The sequence below is a fragment of the Podarcis raffonei genome, chromosome 3, assembly GCF_027172205.1.
Source record: "Podarcis raffonei isolate rPodRaf1 chromosome 3, rPodRaf1.pri, whole genome shotgun sequence".
NCBI lineage: Eukaryota > Metazoa > Chordata > Lepidosauria > Squamata > Lacertidae > Podarcis > Podarcis raffonei.
The window spans coordinates 81,147,205-81,161,350 of record NC_070604.1 but is presented as its reverse complement, the minus strand read 5'-3'; the positions used below and the strand labels follow the sequence as shown (position 1 = coordinate 81,161,350).

Sequence of the window (14,146 nt, the reverse complement as noted above, 5' to 3'; positions counted from 1 at the left end):
TTTGGACCGCCTATTAAAATATGGTCTGCTTAAGCCCTGCCAATCAGAATGGAACACACCCCTTTTGCCTGTTCGGAAACCTGGGACAGATGAATACAGGCCAGTACAGGACTTGAGGCTCGTAAACCAGGCTATCGAGACCTTGCACCCAAATGTACCAAACCCATATACCCTGCTGAGTTTGATCCCACCAGAAGCAACATTTTTTACTGTATTGGATTTGAAAGATGCATTCTTCTGTTGCCGGCTGGCACCACAGAGCCAACCTATATTTGCCTTCCAGTGGGAAGACCCTTTGACAGGAACAAAAGGCCAGCTAACCTGGACAAGATTGCCCCAGGGATTCAAAAATTCCCCAACTTTATTTGGTACTGCCTTGGCGAAAGATTTAACAAGTTACCCCTCAATACCTGGAGAAAAGGTGGTTCTGCAATATGTAGATGACCTTATACTAGCGGCAAAGGATTTTGATACCTGTAAAGAAGGGACAGAGGAACTGCTCCACTTGCTCTGGGAAGCTGGCTACCGAGTTTCCCAGAAAAAGGCACAGTTATGTTTAGAAAAGGTCAAATATTTGGGCTTTGACATCTCACACCAACAACGAGCATTGAGACCAGAGAGGAAAGAAGCTATTTGCCTTATTAAGGAACCTACCACAAGGAAACAACTCAGAGGATTCCTGGGAACAGCAGGGTTTTGTAGACTATGGATACCTGATTTCAGCAGTCTGGCCAAGCCCTTACATGAAAGCACTCGAGGTGCAGAAAAGGACCCATTCGTATGGGGACCTGAGCAGCAACAAGCCTTTTTAGCTATCAAACAACGACTTATGGAGGCCCCAGCCCTTGGACTGCCTAATTCGGAAAAACCCTTTCAGCTGTATGTACATGAACAGAATGGGATTGCAGCGGCAGTCCTGACCCAGAGATTAGGAAGTTGGAACCGTCCAGTAGCTTATTTGTCAAAACAATTGGACTCAGTAGCAAAAGGATGGCCTCCATGCCTAAGGGCAGTAGCGGCCACTGCAAGCCTTGTCAAAGAAGCTGATAAATTTACCTTTGGCCAGACGATGTATGTGAATGTACCTCATGCTGTTCTGACACTTATGGAATATAAGGGTAGTTATTGGCTAACAAACCCAAGGATGGCTAGATACCAAGGCCTATTGTGTGAAAATCCCAGGATTCATCTACGAGTAGTGAATATGCTCAATCCAGCAACTTTGCTGCCCCTACCAGAGGTAGATGATGAAGAATCACATGATTGTCTCCAAATAATGGATGAAGTTTATTCCAGTAGACCCGATCTGAAAGATGAACCATTGAAAAATCCAGATGTTGTATATTATACTGATGGTAGCAGTTACCTGCATGAGGGTGCCAGACGAGCAGGATATGCTGTGGTCACCAATGAGGAAGTTGTGGAAGCTGAAGCTTTGCCTGCTGGCACCTCAGCACAAAAAGCTGAACTTATAGGTTTAACTAGAGCTCTGCAATTGGCAGCCGGATGTAAGGCAAACATCTATACTGATTCTAAATACGCCTTCTTAACCCTGCATGCACATGGAGCTCTATGGAAAGAAAGAGGTCTAATCGGAGCCCACGGGAAGGCCTTGAAATATGGACCTGAAGTAGAAATCCTGTTGGAAGCAGTATGGGCTCCAGAACAGATTGCTGTAATGCACTGCAAAGGTCATGGACGTGGAAGGGATCCAATAACCAGAGGAAATCATGCTGCTGACAAAGCAGCCCGAGAGGCAGCCCAAAAGCCTGTGGGAGGATTTATAGCAGCCCTCATACCAGAGGTAGTTCCAGAAGAAGTTAAACCTCACTATACCCCAGAAGAGAGGAAGTGGGCTGAACAGGAAGGGGCGATTGTGAAGGACGGTTGGATGATCCTGCCAGACAATAGGATTTATGTACCTCATCACCTAGCAGGTACAATTGTAAGAAATTATCATGAATCTACTCACCTTGGCGGTACTGCAACCAGAGAGAGTCTCAGTCGGAAGTTGTATATTATTAACCTATCACAATTAGCAACTTGCATTTCCCAGAAATGTGTTCTTTGTGCTAAAAACAATCCCAGGCAGGGACCGGTACAACCTCCTGGAATCCAACATGTGGGATACGTCCCCATGGAAAGCCTAATTGTGGACTTCACAGAGCTGGTCCCTTCTAAGGGATTCAAGTATCTCCTTGTGTTTGTAGATACTCTTACCGGATGGGTTGAAGCTTTTCCCACCAGAACTGAAAAGGCACGAGAGGTAACTAAGAGACTCCTCACTGAATTGATCCCAAGGTTTGGATTACCTAGATGCATTGGAAGTGATAATGGGCCAGCGTTCATTGATCAAGTAGTACAAGAAGTATGTCGAGTCCTACAAGTGAAGTGGAGACTGCATGCAGCATATAGGCCTCAGAGTTCAGGGAAAACTGAAAGAATGAATCGGACTCTGAAAACCCAATTGGCAAAATTAACCCAGGAAACAGGATTGGGATGGGTAGATGTGTTACCCATAACACTGTTTCGTGTTCGGTGCGCACCCACAAAAAGACTTAAGTTGTCACCTTTTGAGCTCCTGTATGGGAGGCCGCCCTCCTTTGTTCAGGATATTCCAGCTGACCTCAAACAAATAGGAGACTATGTGACACAGGGACAAGTGCAATCTCTCTCCCGTGTTTTTGTTTCTCTTAACAGGTGGGCCCTCGAGCGCACGCCGTGCAGCATTGCCGAGCCGATTCATCAGTTCCAGGCTGGCGATAGCGTATGGGTGAAAGAGTGGAAACGCGATCCACTTGCACCTAAGTGGCGTGGACCTTACACCATCTTGCTCTCTACTCCAACAGCGGTGAAGGTAGCTGAGGTGACCCCCTGGATTCATCACTCCCGTTTGAAGAAGTCCGAAGGCAGTTGGACGTGCAAAGGTGACCCCTCTAATCCTTTAAAACTGACTCTCTCCAAAAACCCCTGTATCTAGCCCTACGGGGAACGGGCTAGGTCACGGGCAACATTAGACGACCGGCCTGCTGCAGCCACAACCTGGAAGCTGGCTGACCTGCGCACGCCTGAAGCTTGAGGAGCGTCTGAACCAGCGATTGTAAACGGGAAGATTCTCTTATACAATTGATTGACTGCCCCCCCCCCCTGTGGAACAATTATCAGAGATATTACTCATTGGGGATCCTTGGGACATATGTTTTGGTCTTGGTGGTTCCCCATTTCTGTCACTGGGGGAATTATATTGGGACTAATATTTTTTTGTTATCACAATAAGGTAATCTTTTGTGGAAGGAATGCATATACTAGACATCAACATGATTTTATTATTAATCCTGATCCCTTGGGAAGGGGAAGGGTCCTTGAATTTGAGCAAATTTGCTAAATATGGATTCCGCCATGACCACAATATGTGGGTAGGCTTAGCTGAGATGGTAGCCAATGTTACAAATAGGACCAATTGCCTTGTTTGCTCTCTTGGGCCAGATGATTCAGAGGGAGGTATGCCCTTATTACCAATACCATTAAATGCCATTGGTATGGTAAGCGAAATGCCACACCAAACAGAAGTACAGAATTTCCCCGGATGGAACTCAACTAAACCAATACGAGTTATACCTGTACAAGGGGAATTCTGTGTACATAAATCATCAGAGGCAGCTGATTCTACCATGATAGGCTCTTCTCATTGCCACTATACTTGGGATTATATTAAGAATAGTCAAACCTGGGCAAACGGTACTACCTATCGAACTCGGAATACCTTGCCCTGTGCACCTCCTTTTATTCATGCATGGAAAATGGTGTGGAACATAACTATGACAGAAAAAGGCAATCTAACATACTGCACTGTGAGCTCTATGCCCCTTTTGATATTTTGCCTTATGCACTCCACGTACCAAAAACCTCAGACCCGATGATTGTGGTGGATATGTGGAGAATGGGCATACAAGAAACTCCCTTCCAAATGGAGTGGGACTTGTTTCCTGGGATGGGTATTACCACCAATGTGGATTATGCCCACTAGTTCAGCCAAGCGTACACGAAGAAACGCTGATATTTCTCATATAGCAGGAGGAAGTACCCAAAGTTGGAGCGATACTGATGATTGGCCACCAGAGCGCATTATAGCCTATTATGAACCTGCCTCCTGGAATCCTGATGAGCTCATACAAGGGGCTCGAGATCCTATTTATAATCTAAACAGAATAATTCGATTGCAAGCAGTAGTGGAACTTGTAACCAATGCAACGGCCCAGAGTTTGAGACTTATTGCACAACAGTTGGATGAAAGTAGAGCCGCCATTTTGCAGCTGAAAATGGGAATGGATTATGTACTTGCCAGGCAGGGAGGCCTATGTGGAGTCTTGAACTTGACAGGGAATGCCTGTTGCTTTAACATTTCTGATAATGGTGAGGCAATCCGTGTGTTGGCCACAAAGATGGAGAATATAGCACATGTCCCAGTACAAACATGGGAAGGATGGGATATGGGATGGCTCACCAACTGGTTACCAAATGTCGCAGGACTCAAAGGGATACTATTGTCTTGCTTGTTTTTCTTGACGGTAGTAGTAATGGTTTTGTGTATGGTGCCATGTATCATTTCATGTTTTAGAAGTACAATTAGCAAGATGATTTCAAATGAAACTTTACCTCATATCATGGCCCTATACAGAGCTTTACCTCAGGAATATGATGAAGGTCAAGCTATCAAGGACACTTGGGAAGGTCCTTGAGCTTGAAAGGGGGGAATGAGGCATCTGATCATAGCCTGCATTTTTAATCAAGGCTTATATTTTGATCAGATTCCTGTATTCCAAAAATGAGCAAATGTTTCTTTCGAGACAGGACACCAGCAGGCAAGGTCTTTGTCAGAGGCCCCTTTGGTTTATTGCGGTCATAAAACAGGCTGGGAACAAAAGGTCACACTGACCATTCAAATGATAGAAGACAATCAAGGTTGCAAAAACAAATAGTGCCTCCCATTAAACTTGAGCCACATCTTCCTAAGGTTAAAAGGGCAAGAGCTAATACAAACAGCAGCTGGCCAAGGGAAGAGGCCTCTCTCTCTCTCTCTCTGAAACTGCTTTGAATCTTTGAAGCTTCAGAGAATTTAGAAAACTTAGAACTTAGCTTTTACTAAGTTCCCTTTCTTCTAAAAAACTATATATGTATGAAATATTGGCTTAAATGTAATTATGCAAAGGATTTAGAAAGTAAGAAATTATAGAATCATAGAAGAGTTGGAATAAGACCACGAGGGCCATTGAGTCCGGACCCCTGCCAGACAGAGAGACGCCATCGGAGCACTCCTGACATATGGTTGTCAAGCCTCTGCTTAATGACCTCCAAAGATAAAATTAGCCACCATCTGTTTTGGAGTGAATAGGGCAATAGGGCAAAAGATGAAATGTTAGTTAAGGCGCCTAGTCTAGGGCAAAAGGTTATTTGGTAATTAAGGTGCCTTGTAGAGGTTAATGGCTATTTATTTGCCAATTATAAATAGAAGGAAATATAGCTCTTTGTCTCCCATAAAAGGTAATAGGAAATGGGTGTATCTTTTATGATTGGTTCTAGCAAACAGCCAATAGGAATTTTAACCAGGCTGATTGGACAGAGGCAGCCAAAGGAGGAGCAAGGGGGCTGAGCTGAGGGAATATAAGTGCTGGCCATAAGGGCAGGAAGGCAGGCCAGAGCTTGGTAACCATATACCACTGTGCCTCTCATTTATTTGTCTGACAAATAAATTATTATTTTAATTTCTCTATTGCTGCGTTGAATATTTCATTCCAGCTAAGCGTTAACCACAAGCAGGGTGCTACAGTCTAAACCCCCAAGCTGCGAATCGTAACTCAGAGCTTAAGAGCCACTGCCAGTAACCCAAACCCTGACAATGCTATTTGATTGGATATCGTGTATCGAATCAGAACAGAGGGGCAAAGAATCCTAGTCCGGACCACTGAGTACATAACACAAACTTTCTGTAAACTGCTTGGTTTTTTTATGATTAAACAGTATATAAATCCTGTTTAATACATAAAATCAGAAAAAACAACTCAGTACTTGCTGAAAAGGAGAACTTCTAGCAGCTCTACAGGGGTCCAATACACTTTGTAAATTGTACAGTGGTACCTCGGATTACAGACGCTTCAGGTTACAGACTCCGCTAACCCAGAAATAGTACCTCAGGTTAAGAACTTTGCTTCAGGATGAGAACAGAAATCGGGCTCCAGCAGCGCGGCGGCAGTGGGAGGCCCCATTAGCTAAAGTGATGCTTCAGGTTAAGAACAGTTTCAGGTTAAGAACAGACCTCCAGAACGAATTAAGTTCTTAACCCGAGGTACCACTGTATACAAATTTGAGCATGCTCCACTGGACAGTTTGTTCCAAGCGAGTTAGATAAATTGCTCTGAATGTTGAGAATGCTTATTTTAAACGGCGCAAGAGTTTGCGCTGAACAAATTGTATAATAAATATGTCAGCACTGATAAATTACAGTGTTTGTGTGTATTTTGCTTAGCATGTAGCGCTTGCCTCCCATTCCCTTGGATCATCCTCAATGCACTACAAGTTTGATTCCTGCATTGCAGGGGGTTGGAGCCATGGGAGCCCTTCCAACACTCCAATTCCATGATTCTAAGTACCGGATATATAAACATCTAGCATGGCTAAGTAAAGAGTCTTTTACTTCCACAATTTGCTGCTTCGGAGAAGAGCAGCTTTAAAGTCTTATTGGACTAAGCAGCACCCTAAGCCCACTTACCTGGGACTTTTGGGTAGACATGCTTAAGCTAGCACTGCATGTCTGTTTCTAACTAACCACGGTCACTTTCAACTGACTACTGTTATCATGAAAAGACATTGGTAATTGGAACCAATGGGCAATAAGAACAAAAACTGAGGAGGTAATCCTGCTAAACTTACTTAAAATAAAACAGCATAAAATATGTTCCCCCACCTTAGCAACAGAATGCACACACCTTTCACGGCAGCGGGGACAACGTAACTCCCAGCCTAAAGACAAATGGGAACACTGAACAGCTTTGATAATGTTTCTAGGATTTTGGAATAGACACATTTCAGGTACATAAATTTCTATTGTGTGTACGGATGGAGGGAAATTCAATTTTGCTTACATTTAAATGGGAATCTACCTAATTCGTACTCTTCAAACCAGATTGAAGAAATACAAATACAAATGAAGGAAAGATCTCATCAGCCTTGAAAATTTAAACTTGAGAAATTTTAATCATTTAAATAATTGCCCATATTAAAAAAACCCCTCACCCAATTACCTAAATATTTCATTGGCAACTGGGGCTTTTGGACGATCTATAAAGTTTTCGCCCTGATGGACAAGAGCCTCTTTCATCAGATGGAATCCATTCACAACTACAATCCACATGCTTCCAATCTGAAGGCTGAAGACATTGCCATATTTTTCAGTAAGCTGGATGGAGAGTGAGGAAGAATAATTTCTATTTTGTTTTTTTAAAAATATGATGATAATTCCTAATTAAGACCTGAAGTCTGGGATTGAGTTTGTGGGAAGGGCTAGGGTCTCCCCTCACCCACACTGCATCTTCTAAGCTCCTTCATATTGTGCTATCCTCTTGTGCCTAAGGGGAAAGCAAACTGCCTCTGGACTGAGGAGCTAGGAGAGATCTAGCTGGTTGCTGCCTTGTCCAAGCAGATACCGGTAATTGGCTTGTAGCTCTGGACCTTTTCCAGGACAGAGTTAGAGGATAAAGTAAGGTTACCAGATTTTTTTCAATGAATCCAGGGACACTTTAAACAAACAAACAAACAAACAAACAAACAAACAAACAACAAACAATAATTTTGTGTGTGTGTGTGTGTATAAAGTTATTTTAAAAAATTAAGAAGTAATATCTTCTGTGGTCTCCTCTGTTGTGCGGTCTTCCTCTGGGTCCTGGCCTGCTTTCTTGGAGTGCTAGCCGTGCTTCCACTCCCTCACTCTCCCTCCTTGCACTGTGATCCCCTACAGGCTTACTCGGGAGTAAGCGTTAGCAGAAACCCCTTCCTCCTGCTGCTGCCCTGCCGCCTGTGGACGGCTCCTGTGCAGGCATCGGGGGAGTTTGAGAATACGACTGTGGGATGATCACAGAATCATAGATTTGGAAAGAACCTCTGAGAGGCATCTAGGTCAACCACCTGCAATGTAGGTACCTCAACAAGAGCAGCCACAACTTAAAAAACCATAAAGCTTCCCTGCTCCATTTACACCTATTGTAAAGGTACCCCTCCAGGCCCCATCCCGCCAATCTCTCCCTTTTTATCAAAGGGGAGGAAGGCAAGCAAGCAGACGTAGCCTCTTTTAATTTTTTTAAGGTTCATTTTTTTTTAAGGTTCATTTCTTAATAAGAAGGGAACAGGAAAGCTGTTTGTGGGGAACCAACATAAACACCCCCAAAACAAACATAAAACATTCCTCCCCTTTTATTTTTTGCTAGTGAGGGTGGGTGCAAGGGAAGAAAAATGAAGCAGCAGCACATAATGATGTATAGGGTTGGGGAACCAAATATGTGAAAAGACCAAGGGAGAATTGGGAAGAGTTTATGGGTAAGGAGGGGGAAAATGGGGAGACAGACAATAACACAGAGAGAAGGGAGGGAGGGAAGGCAGTCCAATGTAGCTCACAAACATGCAGAATGGAGCAAAAGAGGCAAGACAATTTCCCCCACCACCCTTAACTTTGAAGCAACAGCCTCTGTCTGGGAGAGTGAAGGGAAGGCTCAAGGCAGCATCCTGCTTTCTGCCGGCTTGGTAGGTCAGCTCACAAGCCGGCAGAACGCAGCAAAGGGGGCTTTAAAGCATGAAAAAGTGCTCCTTCCTCATGAGCAAGCAGGAGAGACAGGGTAGCTTGCAGAGATGTCATGCAGGGAGGCTTCTTCCCTGCACCTCAGCTCTGCCGGTCCAAAGAGCAGCCTTGCCTCTCTGGCTCAAGCAAGCAAGGAGGAGGAGCAGGGCTGTTTGCAGAGCTGAGAGAGAGTGGATGATTGCTTCAGGCTCTGGGGAGGGTCTGTAAGTCCCAAGGCATATGATTAATCCGGGGACATTACATGAAATCCGGGGACCTTCCGGGGATGGATTATGTCTGGGGACAGATTGGTAAATCCGGGGGCTGCCCCCAAGAACCAGGAACGTCTGGTAACCATAGGATAAAGGCAAAAGTGGCATGAAAAACCTACTAATGAAACATGCAAACAACCATCCAACCTTTAAAGGCAATTGTGGGTACAGAATTGTTATAAATAACTGTTCGGTAAAATAGATCCTGCGTTCAGAGGCAATACATATCTGGATACCAGATGCTGGGAACAAACGACAGTAGAGGCATCTGTCTTTGTGCCCTGTTTGTGGTCTTCTTGGAGACATCTGGCTTACCAGTCTAAGGATGCTAAATTGGGGGGGGGGCATCTTAGCCTTAACCTGCAGTGAAGCTCTTACACTCCTATACAGTGCAATGTTGGGCTAAATTCATGCCATGATTCCTCATCCTTACCTTCCATAGTTTCAAATGGGGCTCCTTGGTATCTATACGTAGCATATTACCCAGAAAAGAAAGAGGCCTGGGCCCTGGGGGGAAATTCCTTGGGTGAATCTGTTTCTTGCAATCAGCAATAAGTAGAAATGTAGCCAGAAAAACCAAAATGACCTGCAGGGACAAGGCCTCCCAGAGGTCAGAGAGCAGCTGGAGCAGCATCTTCAAACCCTTCTAGCCCTCCTTTGTCAGAATGGACTGCTATCTGTCGAGGGAAACCAAAATCTCATGCAGGTAGAGCAGCCACACCTGCCCTCTTGGGCTAACGTTCCTGTAAGAACTGAGGGCAAAGTTTCCACACATCATTATACATTAGGGTTACCAGATATCCCCGGTTCCCAGGGACAGTCCCAGGATTTGCAAATCTTTCACTGGAAAAATTCCGTCCCCGGAATGTCCCCAGATTTGCAAATCTGTCCCCGGGAAATCTGGCAGCAGCAGCCTCAGCAGCCCGGAGCCAGCCTGGTAGCGCAGTTGGTTCTGGCTGGCTTCAGGAGCTGCTTGCTGCCGTGATGCCCACCATTTTTCCTTGCCTGTAATCCCCATATGATGTGTCTTGTGTGCATATGATGTTTCTTGTGAGATCTCCTGTCCCCTTCCCCCTTTGTTTTGACTGATTGGGGGAGGCTTGGGAGTCGCAGCCTGCCAGCCATTGCCTAGTTTTTTTTTAAAAAAACTGTGCATTTATGTTTCACAGGGTGCGAAAGAAGGGCTTTGCACCTTTATACAATATGCATGTATGCTTCGGCCCAGGGTCTTTTGCCTCACCATCCCCACTACTGACTCCCTGTTGTTACTCAGCTTCACACACACAAAAAAGTGTCCCCGGATTATTCATTGAAAAAATCTGGTACATCATGCCCACAAAGAGGCAGAAGGGAGATGACTTAATGAGTAACTCTTCCTAGCGGGAAGGGGGGAGCGTAGCTTTCTCAGTCAGAATATTTCCTTCTTGTTTTCACAATTCTGCGGAAGAAAAGTAAGTATCCTTCCCGACATTTCTAGAATTCTCTTCAAAGTCTGTGCCCTGTGCATAAATAATTAACTTCTGCCGTGGAGTATGATCCTGCTCCTGAGACCTTTGGACTGATATCTTGATAAGGGGTCAGAGGAGTCAATTCAATGGCCTTCTGTTCTATACTGCATAGGTTCAATTTTGCCTCGGCAGGCCTGGCTCAAGACATCTTGCCGCCTGAGGCAAATGAGAAAACGGCACCACCAGTAGTCAGAGGTAGACTAGCCCTGAAACCAGGAACTCCATTTCTTCCCCTCCAAGCTCAGTGAGTGAGGCTTGCTAGGTGAGATGCACACCTGCAGGAGCTGAGCTCAGCCAGGTGCCAACGATGCTTGCCTGCCTGCCCACTTGCCTCCACCCATCTCACTGCCAGCCAATATGCCTCAGAGAGCTTTGTGTGCTTGCCCAGGCCCCAGGCCTTGCCTGCCCAGACACCTGATTGCCACAGTGGCCAGACACCTGTCCCTGAGTCCCTCTCAGCGTGGCCAAGCAGCAGCTGCATGTAAGCATCCAGACAGAGTGGAGCAACAAGTAGAAGAAGAGGAAATGCTTTCTTCTTCTTCGGGTTGGCAGAAGAGCATGCCTTGAAATTTCCTTGTCGTGGGAGTAGGGGCCTGCTGTTCGCTAAAGTCTTCCTGCTATCAGCACCTCCTGCCAGCATATGTCACCTCACACAGACCAATGGTAGGATTGGCCCTGTGCCTTGGCCACAAACTGACTAGATCAAGGATTGAGAACTTGAAAGAAATTAAAAACTTTTACTATCTTGCCAAGCCCCTGTCCATCTGTATGTTCAAATGTTGGCTGGCATCCGTGTGTCTCAGAAGACAATGGAGGAGTGCGCTTTGGGGGTGAGGTCAAGCTATTGGGAGGTGACAGTGGCTGCTGTGGCTGTAGAGATTGATGTGGGAGAGACATGTCTTGCTGCAGCTGGGGCAGATGAAGGGGCGTCCAGTTCTGTTGCATCAGATGCACCATGGCGCTTCTTTTCTCTGCACTCCTCCCAGGGGTCATTTTTCCTCCAGTCCCTACCATGGATACACGACTTGGAATAGAGGGAAACCTGTTGCAGAGTAGTGATATTTAGCAGCTCAGAAGCTAAATCATATGTAAGACCGACTCCCCCTTTAGGAATTAAAGCATTGACCAGACCCTCATTAAATATTCTAAAGCTTTATTTGCAGAACAGATGATAAAAAGAAAAATATACGCAGAATATTTACAAGACACATGCTTATCCAAGCATGGGCGTAGCTTCACTTAGCTGCAGAGTACTACAGCTGCTTGCTTAAACATTCAGTCGAACTGTGCCTCTCCCTCTTCCAGCTTTGCACTCAACCTGTACCTAGGCTGCACAGCTCTTTGAAGAGATGGCTTTCAAGTTCCAGCAGTCTTCAGCTCAGCTGCCTTCGGAGAGCTCTCATTAACTGATCCATTGCACTCTCTCTCTCTTTCCTTCATAGAAAGAAGCATTCGCTGCTGTACTCCCAGCAGCGTCCAGAGAGGATTTCTGACACTGTCTCCTGCAGGGTTCCTAACAGATTACTCACCCATCTTCCAATGCTGTGTCATCACAGTGAAGTCACACAAAACATAGCCTGTGACCCAATACTTCTTATGTGACCAAAATTAACCAACCCCATGAGAGCTACTAGGGAACATACTAGAATTAAATATTTAACCACTCAAAACTCAAAGTGCTTTCTGTAAACACACAACAGTACACATTTACCGTATTTTTCGCTCTATAACACGCACCCGACCATAACACGCATCCGACGATAACACGCACATAGTTTTTAGAGGAGGAAAATCCGTAGGCATGCCACCCGTAGGCATTCCCTCGATAACATGCACAGACATTTCCGCTTACTTTTTAGGAGGAAAAAAGTGAGGGTTATGGTGCAAAAAATACAGTATACATTCCCATTTCAGCAAATTAAACCACTATACCCCCCAAAAGCAAATGGCTGCAATTTGATTTTTTCCCAATTGCCCCATCGCGCAATAACTAGTTTAACGAGAAACATTCTCTAGCAAAATGCTATATGCCAGTATTTAAGATGTCCTTCCAAGCTTTCATTATTGTCCACCCAGTCAGAAGAAAAAGGTGAATGAGAAGTTCCTCATTCTTTAAAACCTTATTTGGATCTTTGAACAGATTCAGTAGTACCAAACTTGGGGTAAAGGACTGCATCCTGTTGCATGATTTTAGAAATTTCTAGAAACAACTTCTCCCCAAAGCATTCGACCCTCAAACAATCCCACCATGCGTATCAATACATGCCCACCTGGTGACAAACACACTCAATACATGGGGGAAGAAACTGATGCACTGTGGGCCAAATGTTGGGTGTTAAATTCCAGCTGTGTAGTATAGGTAATTCCCTCACAGAAACAAAGATAGGTTTATGAGGTGACTTTCCCCACAACCCTTCACCGTCTCTGTCATCTAGGGAAAACTGCAGTTTGACCCCAGCACACCCACCTACAGTGGTACCCAATATAATTTTATAAAGAGCTGAGAGTCAACCTTTATCCACACGATTGTTATTCAATAATATTTGTTCAAAGGCCTTAAAAGACTGTGTTCCTTCTTCCAAAAAACACTACAGCAGAGATTGGCTCAGGACAAATATGTATCTAGCCCAAGACTCTCCAAGAAGTGCAGGCACAACAGCCCCACTAAACATCTGCTTCAACTTTTTCAACTGGACTTTGTAAAGCTGCACTCAGTAGTACTGATAGAAAGAGGGCATGTCTTCAGAGTGACATTGCTGCTTGCCCTGTGAATGACAGCAATGCATGCTAAAGTAGCCTCAAATGTTGCTGGATTACAGCTCCAATCATCCTTGCTCATTGATTAATCCAGGTGTGGATGATGGGAGTTGTAGTACAGCAACATACAGAGACCTATGATTGAAGAACTCTGCACTAAAATGAAAAGTCAGGCCAAGAAAGAAAGGTCTTCCCAAATCCTGGTCCTTACTTGTTAAGATATTTCATGTTTGCAGCTACAAGCTATTTCTATCTAAATCCCTCTGAGTAACAAGCCGGTAGTCCCAGTGAATGGTCCATCTTTTACAATTGCTTGTGTTCCTTTTAGCTTAACAGAATAGAGCCCGGCTGTGGGAATTTCACTTTAGAACACCATTCATTAATTAGAAATGAAACAGAGCTACAAAATCAGTCAGTCTTTAGCAACTGCTATGCTTATAGCAGATGATGTTGCAGTATAATGTGGAACTAATACTCCCTTGTGGTTTAAACTTGCAATTTCCCACTAACAGCCAAATTGCCATGTTTAACTATTTTCATGGAAATCACTTTGTAGACTCAGTTTTAACCTTGTTATCCACTATGTTTATTGAATCACAACAATAATGCTTCTGAAAAACAATACAACCTGTGGAAAATCCATTGACTACAATCCAACTCTGAGCAACCTGAAAGCAGAGATGAGCGCCGCATCCCATTGTCAAATTCCACGGGACTTAACCATCCAGGGGTCTTTTACCTTTTTACCTGACCTTAGGATATTTAGAAGAACAATTAAACTTTGC

At 44.6% G+C, this 14,146-nt stretch overlaps 1 protein-coding gene across 1 annotated transcript in view; it reads left to right on the top strand.

The window, feature by feature from the left end:
- LOC128411582 (uncharacterized) overlaps positions 1–13,809 on the top strand; it is a 19,847-nt gene extending 6,038 nt beyond the window's left edge. Inside the window, exons 5-6 of the mRNA XM_053384019.1 lie at positions 1–1,876; positions 13,690–13,809. Of these exons, the coding sequence (XP_053239994.1) occupies positions 1–1,876; positions 13,690–13,809 (1,996 nt within the window). The remainder of the gene's footprint in view (positions 1,877–13,689) is intronic.
- Positions 13,810–14,146: the final 337 nt, after the last annotated feature.